This window comes from Equus przewalskii, chromosome 15, assembly GCF_037783145.1.
Source record: "Equus przewalskii isolate Varuska chromosome 15, EquPr2, whole genome shotgun sequence".
In the NCBI taxonomy this organism is placed as follows: domain Eukaryota; kingdom Metazoa; phylum Chordata; class Mammalia; order Perissodactyla; family Equidae; genus Equus; species Equus przewalskii.
In genome coordinates, this window is record NC_091845.1 from 48,252,790 (window position 1) to 48,269,310 (window position 16,521).

Sequence of the window (16,521 nt, forward strand, 5' to 3'; positions counted from 1 at the left end):
TTCACAGACACGCAACCACCAGCCCCAATCCTGTTCTCAGCCACTCAGCTGACTTTGCAAGCCTGTCGGGAGCACGCGCCTTGGGGTTTTGACTTCTCTGTGCCCGGCACCAGCAGCTGAGGAGGCGGACGAGGAATGGAGGGTGGGTACTGTCTGTGCAAGGGCGAGGTGTGGCAGGTTCTACACTGGGACGGGCAGACACAAGCTGAATTCGAGCTAGAGACAGGCAGGTCTTCACTGGAGATGCCAGGAGACACACAGGGTCTGTAAGGGACAGGAGGAGAAAAGCAAGGACAGTTGGTTCCCTCTCTGATCTGTACAGTGCTCCACTCACACTCTGTTACCAGAAGAGGCAGTCTTGAAATCAGTGTCCTGAACAAGAAAAGCTGTTGTCCCAGGCCACATCTGCTAGACCAGCAGCAGGAAATGGGACCCAGAGCCACCAGCAGGCTGGAATCATGGCTTTCGTGTGATGGCAACATTGGCAATGGGCCAGGCTCCACCTGAGAGGCCCGTGGCAGCACCATGTCTGGATGGAGAGTCCAAGCCGGAGAGAAGAATGTGAGACAGAGGCCTGAGGGTCTGAGCCATAACAGAGAATGGAGTAGTCATCAAAAGTTGAGAGGGAGCTTGGACCAAATTAATAGGTGTATATGAGCCAGAACAAGGGAGGTGACTTCTGCTCCCCACTGGAAGATGGGGCTGCATCTGATTGCTGTACCAGAGAAAAATCTGCTAGCTGAAGTGAATCTGGGGGATGGAATGGAAACTACACCACAGAAAGGATTTGGTATAGCCAGAAGGAAAGCTCTGAGAATGTGTTTGCTGACTTCCCACCTCTGAAGGGATGTGGTGAGTAAGGAGGGAGCAGGCATGGTCCACAGGGCCCTATGAAGATGGAAGGGCCCCATGAGTGGACGTAGAGGAAGCTGGTGTCAGTCAAGCGTCAGTTAGAGCTGGACCAGGCTGGGCCCAGCTGATCCCAGGACGTTGAGTCCCTTGACACAGCCCGCCAAGTCCTTCCCTGTAGACACCCCCAGCTTGAAGGCAGATTCAGAAGCTCTGAGCAGAGTGGAGGGGCCTGGAGGTCCAGACTGACCACAGAATGAGTCCAGTGGACTCTAAGCATACCCTTGGCACTCAGCCGGTGTCACTGGGCTGATGTGCTAGGTCTGATGTCACTCAGACACCAGGTCACACACACTTGGTTAAACATCAGACATCCTGAGTCCGCTGTCCTTTATTAAACATCAGACACCTTCAGTTAAATGTCAGACACCCTGGATGCGGAGCCTTTGGTTAAATATCACAGGTCATTGCCACTGTCCCAGTGGTCCTGGTCACACACTGTTGATCCTCCTCTCAGACATCCTGGTCATGTGGCCCAACCATGCATGTCCTCACGCTTTGCTTGGGCAGGTCTCTACCCACCAGAGACCGACTCCTTCCTCTTATGGCTGTGAAGGCCACAGATGGATGACTGTCCAAGTTCTAGGTTGGAGCCCCACGGCCATTCAACCCTGCTGAGCACCATTCAGACCCAAGCAGGACAGACCCCAAGGAGGGCTGCTCACGTCCAGAGGTCACTCCTCCTGTGGAGACCCAGGGCCATCCTTGGGGGACACAGAGGGTACTGCAGTAGACTCATGGGGTAGGGGCCAGCATCTCTCTAGGACCCCCTCATCCTGCTCTTTTCTCTTCTTCTTTTGGCCGCTGCCCGTGAGTAGTCGAAGAGCTGAGTATTCAGGCAGCCTCCCTTCCCATCTCCCAAAGCATCGTCTAGCGAACTCTGCTTCTCCCGTGGAGGATTCAGGTCGCCTCCACCTCATGACTTCAGGGACTCCTGAACCACTCTTTGCACAGAGATTTCTGGTTGGAAGGAGCAAGAGGGCAGCCCTCGCAGACCCAGCCACGCCTCCGTGGTGATAGCAGCCAAGGCTGAGGGTCCCCCAGATCAGAGCAGCCAGACACGAGTCGACCACAGTCTGCAGAAGAAAGAGCAAAACTAGGACCAGAAACCCACTTGCTTCCTCTATCACCCGGCCTGAGCCTCCTGGAAAACTATCACCCTGCTGTGTCCCCAGCCTCAGACCCTGCCACATGGTTTTGTGCCACCGTCCCAGTGGCATGGAGAATGCGGCACATCCTGGCACAGGTTGTTCACGGGGCCATCACTGGGAGAACCAGTGTGGACATCCTTAAGGCACCCACACTGAGGTCCCTGTGTCAGGAGGGTTGAGATCAGGAAGGAGACCTGGCAGAGATCCCAGGCCATCCAGAGCCTCCCTGTGGGAGGGGGAGAAGGGAGAGGGCTGGTCGGGGAGGGCAGGCTGAGGTGCCGCTTTGTAATTCCCAATAACTGTGGTTTGATTCTGCAGGTATGTATCAGAAAATATAAAACTAGGCAATTTGTCGGCTCTTCGAACTTTCAGAGTCCTGAGAGCTCTAAAAACTATTTCAGTTATCCCAGGTAAGATGCCAGCTTGCCTCTCAGATCTCAGCTACAAGTGACTCTCTCTCTGTCTCCCCCTCCCCACCCCCAACCGTGTGTCTCCTCCTGGCGTGTTGTCACTGTCTCGTGTGTGAATTTCCCTTGTTACAGATACACCACTGAATTTGTGGACCTGGGCAATGTCTCAGCTTTACGCACCTTCCGAGTCCTCCGGGCCCTGAAAACTATATCAGTCATTTCAGGTGAAAATCAGGTTAAACGCCAAGGCTGCCAGGATATGCTCCGGCCTTTCCAGCCACCGGGGAGCCGAGGCGAGCCTCGGGAAGGCCCCTTCGAATGTGCCTGTCACCAGAATACCTTTCCCAGAGCTCCGGGTGTGGGGTCTGTCAGGCAGAGGACACGGCTGTCCCCTGGAAGCCTCAGAATGGGCTTCCGGCTGCCCACCCCAGCAAAGCCCCCTCTCACAGACACCAGGGGGGCTCAGAGCACCCCATGGCAGGCCCTGGATTGAACCCAACATCTTCCCAAGAGAGTGATTTCTTTCTTAAACTGAGCTCAGCTATTTGACTAACTAAAAGCTTGTGTGTGAATTGCTTCAGCCTGAAGCATCATCCACACACACACCCAAAACGAAAAAGGACAACTGTGGCTCGGTCTTTCGAGACTGAGTGCCCAGCCCCGGCCTTGTGCCCGCTCTCGTGACGTCTGCACAGCCGGAGCCACACCCCATTTTGTGAAACGGCGCGTACTCTGTGGACAGGTGGCATCGGGCCTTGGCGTCTAACAGTCCTTGCTGCATGGTGCGGTAGAGGTTTAGCAAACCATGCATGGTAGCCTCAGGAAGAAATCCTCCTTCACAGATGTTGGCAACTGTGCCCGGGAAATCTTCTAAGCCCAGACAGCCTCTCTAGAAAGCCGGTCTACCCCGTCCATCCAGGAAAGCTCTCCAAAGGCTTGTGATGATTTCAGGGCCCAGACGGCAGTGCCCAGAGGCTCCCTCGAGAGCCTTTTCTGAATGCAGCCACACTCAGAGCTGGAGAAGGCACTGTTTTCAAAAAGGCAGCTGGAGCCAGGTTGTGTGCCACCCATCTGGGGAGGTGTCAAGGCTGAGGGAAGAATTAGGTGAACCAGATGGTTGTATCCACTGCTGAGTTGGAAAGCTGGTGGGTCCTGGGCCTTTGGCCTGCTTTTAGCTGTTGCTGCCCCCAAGGAGGTAGGGGCCTTGTCTGAGCTCCCTGGAGGAGTTCAGACTCCCCCCGGTGGGGTTAAATTATCTTATAGAAGAGCCCCCACTTATGCTGTGTTCACACTGAGCCAGAATATTCCCCAGGCATCTGAACCCCCCATAGGATGTGCACAGGGCCATTGCCCCCACAAGTGGCCCAAACCCCTGCTGAGAGCCAGTAGCTGGTGGGGCAGTACACCCCCAGCCGCTCCCATGGAGCCACCCCCCTTGAGACAGACGTCGTTGGCCTTGGCCAACACATACGTGCTTCGAAGCCTCAGGGTCTGTCCTCCAGGGGCCCAGGGACAACCTCTCAGCATACACCTCACGGGAGCAGATAAGCACACTGACCACAGCAGTTAAGAAAAGGCACCTTCCAGTCTGTTTTATAAGAAAGGTTGACAAAGGAAAATATTTCTCAGTCCTGGGGAAAAGGAGGAAGCTCACCAACCTCAACCCAGCCCTACTCGGTCTCTTCAAGCTGCCAGCAACCCAGTGAAGCAGCAGACAGCAGACCCTGAAATTGGACATGAGAAAAATGCTATTATGGTCAGCATTATGGAAGGCTCCCTGGAGGAGGTGTCCCGAGCTGAGTCTTAATAGCCTTGGCCCTCTCTATACCTCAGTCTCCTTTCCCGTAAAATGGGAATGAAATCAGAATGGTTGGTTTCCAAGGGCTCCTCACCTAGCCTGTTAGAACTTAGCAGCTGGAGAATTTCCCAGTTGACCCCACAGGACTCATTGCTTCCTGGGTCTTTTCAGAAAGAATCTTGTTACTTTCCCGGGATCATTCTTGCCAGAAGAGAACTCTGTCATCAATATGAAAAACTTCTAAAGGAATGGGTCTGTGCTCACCAACTGATTGTCCCCACAGACGCTGTCTCCACAGACCAGGAAGTGCTTTGCTGGGCCTTGAGCTGGATGCTTAGGCCAAAGATACTTTAGCCTAACGGTTGAGGCAGAGTCTAGTTTGGGTATGCGGGTTGCTGCCCACCACCCTTCGCTTTATCCCTCCATCCCCCACAGTCTGGGCAGGGTCTCCAGGCCTGGTGTGCAGAACCAGAGTGTGCCTACTGAGGGGTCCTAGAACCTCCGCTGGAGATGAGGAGTTCTAGACTAGGAGGGGCTCATGAATCCCGCCACTACCACTCCGGGCCCAGACCCCTGCAAGGTCCCCTCACTGCCCAGGCAGTTGCCAACATCTGCCAGGATGATTTCCACATAGACCACGGAGTGCCTCTGAGCCTTGGGCGGGCAGCAGCATTAGCAGGTCTGTGGGGATGACTTCCCCACGCGCTTGCCCATCGCTGCCTCCCTGTCTCTGGGTCACGGGCACAGCAGCCTTGGGCACAGTAGCCACAGGTGCTCCTAACACATTAACCGGCTGGACAGTGGATGGATGGAGCTTAATCTGAGATCTGGCCGCTTCGATGGGAGCGCGGTGTGGGTGGGGGCAGGGCCCTGCTGTTGGCAGAGAAGCCCCTCGCTGCCCTGCTCTGCTCGAACTTGTAGGACAGTAGCTAGTGTCAGACTGAATGCATCTACACGTGCTTTTCTGTTACTTCGCTGTGTGGTGCTGGCTTCTGCAGGGAGCTGGGCTGTGCCACTAACAGATCACGGCCTCTCAGCTTTGGGGAATGGAGTGGATGGGCATGGGTCCCAGAGGGACAGGGCAGAGGAGGAAAATGCAAAATAAGTCAACCCCTCCCCTACCCCTGAACCTTTCCTAAAAGTGAGGCCCAAGCCAGAACAGGCCCCTTGGGACATTACCTGCCATGGCCTTCCCAGACCTCCCCTGCGGCCCCCCAGTGCACGCACCACATTCCCCCACCAGGAATGGCTGTGTCTCTCCCCATCTCAGGATCAAGGCTGAGGCCCCTCCATCGCCCTGGAATGGGCCTAACCCCAGGCTCTTCTCCATGGGCTACATCTAAAGGGGTCGGCCTGGCATACCTCGGGACCAGCCAGCAGGGACAGGCTTTGAGCATTTGCGTCCTCAAGAAAACAGCAGTTCCCGCACCCATTTCATGTATTTGGCTAGTGGCGAGCAGAGGACTTGGCCCCTCTGAAAATACATGGCCGGACTGGACTCCTGCCCCAAGGGAGTGAGGACGGAATCTCGGCAGCTGAAGAAAGGGGGGCTTTGGTCTAAAAAGCCCAAGAGAGGCCTCCTTCGCTCTGCCCCACCTCGTGATTGCCCACCTGGCCCAGCACCCGCTCAGGCCCGGCCCCCGCCCACTGGAACAGGGAGCGTGGTGCCCGTGGGTGACCTGTGCTCCGTCTCGCCTTCCCCAGGCCTCAAGACCATTGTGGGGGCCCTGATCCAGTCTGTGAAGAAGCTGGCCGACGTGATGGTCCTCACAGTCTTCTGCCTCAGCGTCTTTGCCCTCATTGGCCTGCAGCTCTTCATGGGTAACCTGAGGCACAAGTGTGTGCGCAACTTCACGGCACTCAACGACACCAACGGCTCTGTGGAGGCCGATGGCCTGGTCTGGGAATCGCTGGACCTCTACCTCAACGACCCAGGTGCGGACTGTTTCTGTGGCCCTAGCAGGGCTTTGTGAGGCTACCAGGACTGGGGCATCTCCCACACAGGCCTCGCCAGAGGACAAGCCTCGCTCCAGGGCCGTTTAAGCCCTACCCGATCCCCTAGAGACCCTGCTGTGTGCTCACGTATCCCTGCCCCTGCCCTTTGGGGTTCCACAAGAGAGGACAGAAGGGGACAGACTTAGGGCCTGCCCTCGTGAATTCTCAGGCTAGATGGGGAGATGACATTTGAAGAACAGGGATGATGGAGTTAGATGGAGAGGCAGACAAGGGAAGAGCAGCTGCGACGTTTGGAGGTAGGACTGACCCTAGAGTGTCAGGAATGGTGAGGAGGCGGGCCTGTCTGCAGAGAGAGAAGTGTTAGCTTGGGAAAGGGTGAGCCATGGAGTTGGAGTAGTTTGTGAGGCTCACAGGTCCCATCTGCTTGGCATGAGATTTTTCAGTTGACTTCATCGTTCTTTGCCAAGATGTTCGTTCCATACACCTGCACCCCAGAACCCTGCCAGAGGGTCAGAACAAGCTTGGTGAGTGTACAAGGTCACGTGAGCCCCTCTTGTTGTTTCCCTGCCCCATGGTGTACACTTCCAGTCTCCAGGCTGAGGGCCAGCAGCTCTCTTAACTAGTGCCGTCGGCCTGGACCAAAGGTAGACACTGGTGCAAGGCCATGTTCTGGGCCACAAGAATCCCGAGGGCCATTTGGAAGTTAGGGCCACTTACATACACCAGCAATCCACTTTGGAAAAAGAAACAGAAATTCAGTGAGTAAATTTGCTTACGGTTCAGCTGTGACCATATAGCAGTGGTTCTAAAACTTCAATGTGCACCAGAGTCACCTGGAAGCCTCCAAAAAACGCAGGTGCTGGGCCCCACCCTCAGAGATTCTGAGTTGGGAGACCTTGGGTGGCACTCAGGAAGTTACATTTCTAACCAGTCCCAGTTGTTGCTTGATACTGCTGTCCACACTTCGAGAACTGCTGCCTAAGACCAAGGCAGGTGGTGGTGAGTGCTGGGGGCTGATGGATGGCCACAGAGAGGAGAGGACAGGACTGGGTGTCTCTTTTCTCATCTGGTCCAGCCCCGGCCCCATCTGGACAGGCCCCAGCATCGGCACCATCAGCGTGGCAGGCCTCGCCCACACCTTATACACAAGGAAGTGGTTCCAGAACTGGGCAGTAGCTGCCAAGGCCACACGTGAATCAGCAGCCAAGCTGGAACTCTGCTCAGACCCCTGCCTCCTCTCTTGGCCCTGGTTGGCCCCCTGAGTGGTTTAGGGCAAGGTGCACAAGCTCCCTGTGGGGACAGCTGAGGGCCTCCACAGGGCTTCCTGTTTCTTCTGAGAGTATAGGGGACAGTGGCAGCTGAACGTCTGAAGAGGAGCAGGAGGAAGGCCAGAGAAGCAGCTGGAGTTTTCTCAGGCCTGACCAGGCAGAGGGTAGGGGTCAGACAGGGTCAGAGAAGAGGAGGGAAGACCGCCAGAGATGTCTCTACCGCCCCAAAGCCCTGGGTACAAAGAGGGAACCCCAGGAGTCGGCCACACGTGCCCCTCACCGTTGGGTGTTTCTTTTCCAGAAAATTACCTGCTCAAGAATGGCACTTCTGACGTGTTACTGTGTGGGAACAGCTCTGATGCTGGGTATGTGGCGCCCCCCACCCAGAGCCACCTCACTCAGCCAGAGGAGTCTCCCAGTGCTTTCTCAACTGACTGTGCTTTTAGTTTATGCCCTTGACCCCAGGGACACTGAGGCCTCCCCCTGCCTCATTTCCACGCCCTTCCAGGCCCCTGGCAGCTTCCCCCCGCCCCCACCACAGGGGTGACAGCTGCAGAGGGGGTAAGAAAGGGATGGGGACACAGATCTGGAGGGAGGGACTGGGGGCAGCTCAGGAGGCCCTGCAGGGCTCCCCACAGCCCAACCCTGGCTGCATTTCCTTCCAGAAGCCCCCCAGGTGGTTTTGTCCTACTCCAGTCTTTCCTTCCTCCCTGCCAATTTGTGCGTCGGGTCCAGAGTGAACGTGGTTCCCCCAACAGCCTCTGAGACTTTCCTCCGGGACAAGCAGGGCCTGTACCTGCAGCCTGAGTGTGGTGCCCAGAGACGCCCAGTAACCATGTGCAGCTTCTAGGGCTCTGTGCACAGCAGTGTCTGGGTCAGTGTTACTGTGCCATAGGTTGTTAGGGGCAGGGAGCCCACAAGCTCACCTGGTAGGGGAGGTGATCTGAGGCCCACATCTCTGAGTATGAAGTTCCAGAGCCCTTCCTGTCGCTAAAGAGATTGTCTAGAAGGTCTTAGGACGTTAGCAATGCACAGAGGCCTTTGGCTGCATCCTCCCACTGACTAAGTCCCCCTTCCCTCAACCTCTGTCACACAAACACACACACACACACACACGCATGCATGAATCAAGCCCACTGCTTCCTTTTTGAGAACAAGGCTATCCCCTCAAACTCAGTGAGCTGTGGGTCTGCCTCCCTGTGCCTGTGTGCGCAGTCCTGCAAATGGGCACATTCTCCAGCAATGGCCAAGCCCCAGCCCGTTTACCCCGGAATCATCCATCAACCCTTTGGCCCACCCTTTGCCCTGGGCTGCATCCTGTTTAGCTCAGCCAAGCCTCACTGCTCCCCTTGCATGCCTGCACTCTGCTCAACTCCCCGTGGGGTAGGCAGGCAGAGGAAGAGATGCAAGCCAGGCCCTCGGTGCTTCCTCCATGAGGGGAGAGGCAACTCAGTCAGCAGCTGGAATGGTGTGTCATGTGGGCAGAAGGGAGCTGCATTTAGGCCTAGCAGAATCAGAAGGGTAAAGAAAAGGAGAAGATGATGTCCCAGGTGGGAGACACAGCATGAAAAGTCATGGAGGCGGGACCCAGCAGTGCGGCACTAGGTTCCTGACGCACAGCCTCATGAAGCAGTGGGGACTATGCTGGGCTGCCCAGAGATGAGTCAGTCTCAGCCAGGGTCTCAGGGGCAGAGGATCCCTTACAGCGTGAGCCAGAGTCTGCGTGTCTGGCCACAGGACGTGTCCCGAGGGCTACCGGTGCCTCAAGGCAGGCGAGAACCCTGACCACGGCTACACCAGCTTCGACTCCTTCGCCTGGGCCTTCCTTGCACTCTTCCGTCTGATGACGCAGGACTGCTGGGAGCGTCTCTACCAGCAGGTAGGTGGGTGCGTGAGGCCAGCAGAGGGACACCAGGATGGGACTCAGGGCCCCTCAAGGGCCAAGGCTGCACGAGTGACTAAGCTAGAGGTGGCCCCAGGAGCTTCTCCACTGGTGAGAGCTCAGGAGGGGCAGGGGTCAGGGATCCTTGTATCTGAGGGATAGGGGCTCAGCAAGCAAAGAACCTTTCTTTTTGCTGGTGACCTACTACCTCTCCCTTTATATAGGACACCCCATGCTCTGTGAGGAGACACTCCTCCACCCTCTGTGAGGGAATAGTCCCTCTGTGGGTGCAACACTTCCCCAGCTGGCTGAGACCTCCTACCTCCCTCTGTCGGTGGGACTTGCTCTACCCCCTCCCCCGGCTGTGGTCCTCTGAAACCCTGGCATAGCCAGACTGGACAGCTTGGAAACGCCATGACCGTGACCCAGAAGGGGCCCCAGTGAGAATGACCTCTGCCCCCTTGCTCCCCCAGACCCTGAGGTCCGCAGGGAAGATCTACATGATCTTCTTCATGCTTGTCATCTTCCTGGGCTCCTTCTACCTGGTGAACTTGATCCTGGCTGTGGTTGCCATGGCCTACGAGGAGCAAAACCAAGCCACCATCGCTGAGACTGAGGAGAAGGAAAAGCGCTTCCAGGAAGCCATGGAGATGCTCAAGAAAGAGCATGAGGTGGGTGAGCAGGACGCAGCCAAGGAGCCTCCAGACCCAGCCTTCACCTGACTGTGGGTGCCTGGAGAATGGTGCATGCTGGGTAAAGCGGGTGCCTGGAGACATGATGATGCATGCTGGGTAAAGCTAGTGCCTACTGAGTAAAGCTGGTACCTGTAAATGTGGCACCTGCTGGGTAAAAGGCAGTGCCTGCTGGGTAAAGCTGGTGTCAGCTGGGTACAGACATTTCACCTGAATGTGGTGTCTGCTGGGTAAAAATTCGGTACTTGCTAGGTGAAGACAGTGCCTGTTTGTGAGATGCCTGCTGGGGAGAAGTGGTGCCTGCTGGGTAAAGGTGGGCCCTGTGAATGTGGTACCTGCGGGGGAAAGCTGTTCCCTAGGATCGTGGTGTCCGCCAGGTGCAGGTGGTGCCTGCTGGGTAAAGGTGGCCCTGTGAACATAGTGCATGCTGGATCAAAGAGATCTTTGTGTTCATGGACATAGTTTCCCTACTCCAGGGATGCCTTCTGGTGGGGTAGTGAGAAAGGTCCAGGGTCGGAGGCCTGACCTAACTCAGAGAATAAACACTGACGATGCTGCCCTGGCTACTAGCAGTTCCACACACAGCAGGTGCTGGAGGCTAACTAAGAGTAAGCCTGTTAGAAGCCAGGCTGTGCACATCCACTTTCTTCTCACTGCCCTGTGCCACCTCCCCCAGCACCTGTTTTGGCCAACTGAACCTTCTAGAAGATTCCCTGCCCTCTAGTTCTGTCACTTCCTCTACTCATCAGCACCCCCCTCCCTCCTCTCTCCCACAAGTTCCTCTTCACTTCAGCCACTCCTCTCTTCCTCCCTGGATCTTGATCTTTCTCAGAACATTCTGGGTCTGTCTGAGCTCATCTCTCTGTGATGCCCATTTGGGGGTAGGTGTGCAAGTCCGCATACTGATGGGGAAAACCAAGACACTGAGAGTTGCCTGGCCTGCCCTAGCCTGAGGTTGCACAGTCTCCATAACCAAGACATCCCTTCTTCCACCCTTTTCCAGGCTCTCACCATAAGGGGTGTGGACACTGTGTCTCGCAGCTCCTTGGAGATGTCCCCTTTGGCCCCAGTAACCACCTGTGAGAGAAGGAGCAAGAGGAGAAAACGAATGTCTTCAGGGACGGAGGAGTGTGGGGATGACAGGTTCCCCAAGTCCGACTCGGAGGATGGTCCCAGAGCAATGGTAATCCCTGGCCTTGGCTCTGGCATCCACCACAGCCACCATGCTAGGCCCCTGGGGCAGTCACAGCCCCTTGGGTGCTCCCCAACGACAGCATCCTTGAGCCCCTTCCAAGCCCCTTCCTAGCCCTTCCTGTTTCCCATGGCCATTCTTGGAGTGGCAGAGCCCTGGGCAGAGGGACACAGTAGGTTTGAGTGTTATAATATCCCCAAGCTCAGCTAAGTCCCCAGCACTGGGGCTGGGGGACACCCCGTGGTGTGGATTGGCAGGAGCCTAAGGAGTGAGGGGCATGGCTGACTGCCCCAGGTCCTGCTTGGGCCAGGCCTGCCTGCACCACCAGGAGCCTTCCGGCCTCCTTGCCCCCGTGCCCAGCCTTAGCCCCACCTTCAGGCCCAGGTAAGCTTCAATCTCAGAGCCTCAGAGGCACAGGCTTCAGGTGAGCAGAGATCCCAGAAGATGCAAGACTTCCTCTAACACCACACCTCTTCCCTGAACACCCCCTGGTGCACCCATCCAGTTCCCGTGTGGCAGGCAATAAGCCCTCAGTGCTCCAAGAAGTTGAACGGGGGCCGATGCCACAAGAGGTAGGCAGGGGGTATGTGAAGAGCTGTCTTGGTCATATCCCCTCTCTGCACGCCCTCAGAATCGTCTCAGCATCTCCCACGGGCTCAGCAGGACCTCCATGAAGCAACGCTCCAGCCGCGGGAGCATTTTCACCTTTCGCCGGCGAGACCTGGGCTCCGAAACTGATTTTGCAGATGATGAAAACAGCACAGCAGGGGACAGCGAGAGCCACCGCACATCGCTGCTGGTGCCCTGGCCCCTGCGCCGGCCTAGTGCCCTGGGACAACCCAGTCCCGGGACCTCAGCTCCCAGCCACGCCCTCAATGGCAAAAGGAACAGCACCGTGGACTGCAACGGGGTGGTCTCCTTGCTGGGGGCAGGCGACCCTGAGGCCACCTCCCCAGGAAGCCGCCTCCTCCGCCCTATAATGCTGGAGCGCCCCCCAGACACGGTGAGCCAGCCCTGCGATGTAGCACTAGGCAGATCTGGACTCCAAAACTGGTCCCCAGTGCCAGGTCCAAAAATACTCACCAAGTGTTTACTGAGCACCAATTGTGGGCTGGGCTCAGGGGGTGAATAAACCTACCAGAAAATCTCTGCCTTCAAAGAGCTTCCATGCTAGTGGGGGCAGACAGACCAAATCAGGGAAAGAAGGGAGAATATGTATGCATGGTGTGTAATGGTGAGGAATGAGAATGATAGCTAAATACTTAGCAACTGGTAAGGCATGGGCACAGAGATGCTGTGGTGGCTCAGGACCTGTCCTAGAGGTCCTGTGTGTGCCAGGTGTTAGCCCTGTAGAGTCACTGGATCTGGACAATCCAGGGGGTCCCAGGAGAAGGGCCAGAGTGACAAGGGGATGTTTATGGGGTTTTGGGCATCAATTATTCATCCAGTTGGAAATATTTCAGTACTTTATAGACTGGTAACTCAATATGAGCCTAAGTAACAGGTGCTGTGGGAGGACAAAACAGGGAGGGGGAGAGGGAACCCCACTCGTTAGGGGGCATTTAAACAAAGACCTGGAGGAGGCGAGGGTGGGAGCTAGGCTGCCTTCTGAAACTGTGAGGGTGGTATGGCACAGCTTAGCACCCAGATTATGGAGACAAACTAGGTTCGAATCCTGCCTCATAGCTTACCAACTGGATGGCTGTAGGCAAGTTACTTTATTTCTCTGTGCCTTGGTCTCTCATCTGTAAAGTGGATTTAAACTACCCACCTCAGGATTGTTGCGGGGATTAATGGGCTGATATGGGTAAAGCAATCAGGAATTGCATGACTATGTTGATGTTGTGATGATGTCATGACAATATACCGTCATTATGTGATCTGGGGGAAGCATGTTCCAGGCTTAGAGAAGAGCAAGTGCAAAGGCCCTGAGGCAGAAGCATGCCTAGCCTATGGGAGGAAATGCTATCAGGTCACTATGGCTGGAAACCAGGGAGCAAAGGGGAGAGGAGTTGGAGTTATTCTCAGAAAGGTGGCAGGGAACAGCCAGATAGTGAAAGGCCAGTCACAGTTTTGATCACTCAGTCTGCTGATCCCATGATGACAGACTGGTGACTGCCCAATTAGCCATCAGGTGTCCTTGCTGACCCCTGCCTCCCAACACAGTGCCCAGAAAGTGCCAACGTGGGGCTCAGACCCCAAGGCCTGCAGGAAGATGGAGGGGGGCAGACTTCCTGAGGGAGCTGGGCCAGGCCAGGGAGACTTGGGCAGGAAGGTGGAGGGGGGCTCACAGCCGAAAGGCCTCCTTTGCTCCAGCTCAGACACTTGCTCTAGCTTTGGGACTGCAGAGGTTAATTAATCTCTCTGTGCCTCAATTTCCTCATCTGTCAAGTGGAAATAAAATTAACATCCACATCAGCTGGTTGTGGTGAGGACTAAAAGAGTTCTGACCTGTCTGGTGCTTAGACCAGTACTTGCCTCATGTTCAAGTAATTGCTATTATTATTTATTATTGTTATTATGGAGCAGGAAGGAGTAAAGACTCCTGGGGCAGAGCTCCTGGGGCCCTCACGCCCCTCTGGAGCAGGGAGTCAAGGGAAGGGTCCTGGGAATCCATCTGGGGCAGAGCGCAGCTTCCCGGGGGTCTGGGGAGGGCCCCTGGCCATCACTGGGAGGGTGGGTGTCTGGCTTGCCAGGAACCCCGAATGCCGGTGCCTGCAGAACCCCCTACAGATCCAGCCCTGGAGCCCCAGTCTGGTGGAATCAGGTCAGCCACAGAGCGCTAATAGAATTTCCTAATCTCATTAGGGTGAAAATCATCTCATTGTGCTGCACATGTCAGGAGGAATCCAAGTCCAAACACTTCATTACTGGGAACTCTGACTTCACTCATTCGCACTTCTGTGGGGCCCATTTGTAACCTTAAAGGGATTAGCAGGTCGAGGGGGTCATTTGCAAAGTTAAAGGAATTAGCAACCAAGATGGAGACGTTTGAAAAGTTGAAGAGATGAGCAGACTGTCGCCCCGGGAATGCCTTTTCTGCCTCCACTGGGTCCCCAGTGAGACATTTCTGCCCAGTTCTCCTCTGAAAACAAAGCTCAGTGTTGGTACAAAGCTGGGGCTTAACACCGTGGTGGTGGGGGCAGGAAGGGCCAACCCGACTGACAGCTCACATCTCCTTTATCAAGTTTGAGCGTGGAGGGTGAAGACTTTCTTTGCCGGCTGTCTGTGTGAGCGCCGACCCCGAGGGCCGGATGGGGGCAGGGAGGCCCACTCAACTGCCCTTCTCCCTCCACGTGTTCGACTTTTGTCCTCCTTCCCCTGGTCATCCAGCAAGTTAGGGGGCAGAGCTGGAACTCATCACCCAAGCCTCCTGATTCCTGAGTATTTCTCCATCCAGCGGATATTTACCCAGCACCAGCCAGCTGCATCGAGTGCCGGGCAGTGTTCGAGGCTCCAGGGTTATAGCCGTGAAGAGAATGGACAGGAGCTCTGCCCTCGTGCAGCCTACAGTGTAGTCAGGAAGATGGATAGTAAACGGGTCAATATTCCAGGTAGCAATAGGGTCACATGGTAGAAAATTGCTAGGGGTGGGGTTGGGAATGGGGGCTGTTAGAATCGTCGGGGAAGTCCTTCCTGCAGAAGTAACGTTAAAATTGACAGACAAATGATTTTAGGGAGCCATCCACGAAGATCTGAAAGAATAGTGTTTTAGGCAGAGGGAACAGCAAGTGCAGAGGCCCCGAAGAGGAACAGGCACGAGACTTTCAAGGGATGAAAGGGCAGGGCAGGCCTGATATGGTGGAAACAGTAGAAAGATATATGAAATGAGGTTGATGAGTTAGGATTTGGACTCTGCAGGGCCTTGTAGGCGATAGAAAAGTTTGGATTTACTTTGAGTAAGATGGGGAGCTGTGGGGTAGGGGAGTTGTTGATCAGAGGTGTATCATGACCTGATTTACTTTTTAAGGGAATCCCTTTCGGCTGTGTAGAGAATAGAGGGAAAAGAAGAAGAGGCCAGTGAGGGGGCCGTGGCAGTAGTTTTAGGAAAGAGATGACGATGGCTTGCACTGGGATGGTGTATCAGTCAGCTAGTGCCACAATAAGGCTGTGTAAAAAACTACCCCCAAAGCCAATGGCTAACAGCAAGCCTTTATTCTCACATCCACTTCTCTGCAGGTTGACCATGGTTTGGCTGGTCTCCGTTGGGTGGGCTGGGCAGCTGTGCTTCAGACTGCACATTGGCTTGGCTCCACCCTGTGGGTTAGGCTCAGGGCTGCCTCACTTGTCTTTGTTCTGAGGCCCAGTCTGAAAGGATGGCAGCTAGCTGGGGAAGCTCTTTTCATGGCCAATCACTGAAGTACAAGAGCAGGACAAATAGCACAAGCACATTTAAGGCTTCTGTTCACATCACGTCCACTAACGTTCCATTGGCCAAAGCAAGTGGGTCATCGATAGCACAGGGAGGTTTTCTTCACTCACAGTGGGAGAGGAAAGAGTAAATATTGGCTAAATGATAACCTGAACGATCACAGATGGTGAAGGAGAGAAGGTGGGAGAATTTAAGACATGCTTGTGAGTTAAGCTGGCCAGATTTGTGGTTGCATTGGATCTAGCGTACTGCTGTTAGACCAGCCACCTCAGGCGCCTCTGCTTGAATACTTCCATGACTGGGAGCTCACTGCATCCCCACGCAGCATTTTGGGGGCATTCTCACCAATTGCAAAGGTTGAGCTTAACTTGAGCCCAGATTGATTTGGTGCTCACCACAGGCCTTGGCTCTGCCACCCGGGGTAGCCTGGGTCCGTCTCCCCTCTGACCTACAGAGATTATAGAGCCTTGCTCTTGCACACCGAGCGTGCGTGCTGTCTTCAGCAGCTCCGGCTCCGGTTCACGGACTGGGGTCATTCAGGGCCGTGCTGACCTGAAGCCTTTGTGGGCCCTCCTTGGTTCCGCGGGGCCTCTCAGTAAGCCTAGAGAATACCTGTGCCACCTCCCTCCATCAGGGCACGCCACGTCTCCATTCGCAGGCCTGGGTCTCTTACTTACAAAAATGATGCAAGCACATTGGAAACAAATCCAACCAGGCAAAAGGAGCTTCTCCCTCTCCTTCCCCTCCCTCACAAGCCCACTCCCCAGATACATCCACGTGAACAGTTCAGGGTAGAGCTTCCGGGTCTTTTCCTTATGTTTTCATCAAACAGTTTGTCTTGGAAGTGCACTCCTGAGAACACACGTGGAACTGTCTCGTTCTCTTTATTGT

At 55.3% G+C, this 16,521-nt stretch overlaps 1 protein-coding gene across 4 annotated transcripts in view; it reads left to right on the top strand.

Moving 5' to 3' along the window:
• SCN5A (sodium voltage-gated channel alpha subunit 5) overlaps positions 1-16,521 on the top strand; it is a 99,475-nt gene that overhangs the window by 32,434 nt on the left and 50,520 nt on the right. For 3 of the 4 annotated variants that reach the window (XM_070577232.1, XM_070577230.1, XM_070577233.1), the window contains exons 6-12: positions 2,603-2,694; positions 5,973-6,203; positions 7,794-7,857; positions 9,230-9,371; positions 9,848-10,045; positions 11,070-11,249; positions 11,890-12,261. In XM_070577232.1, coding sequence (XP_070433333.1) covers positions 2,603-2,694; positions 5,973-6,203; positions 7,794-7,857; positions 9,230-9,371; positions 9,848-10,045; positions 11,070-11,249; positions 11,890-12,261 — 1,279 coding nt within the window. Of the gene's footprint in view, positions 1-2,378; positions 2,471-2,602; positions 2,695-5,972; positions 6,204-7,793; positions 7,858-9,229; positions 9,372-9,847; positions 10,046-11,069; positions 11,250-11,889; positions 12,262-16,521 lie in introns of all 4 variants that reach the window. The other variant, XM_070577231.1, reaches the window with a different exon arrangement.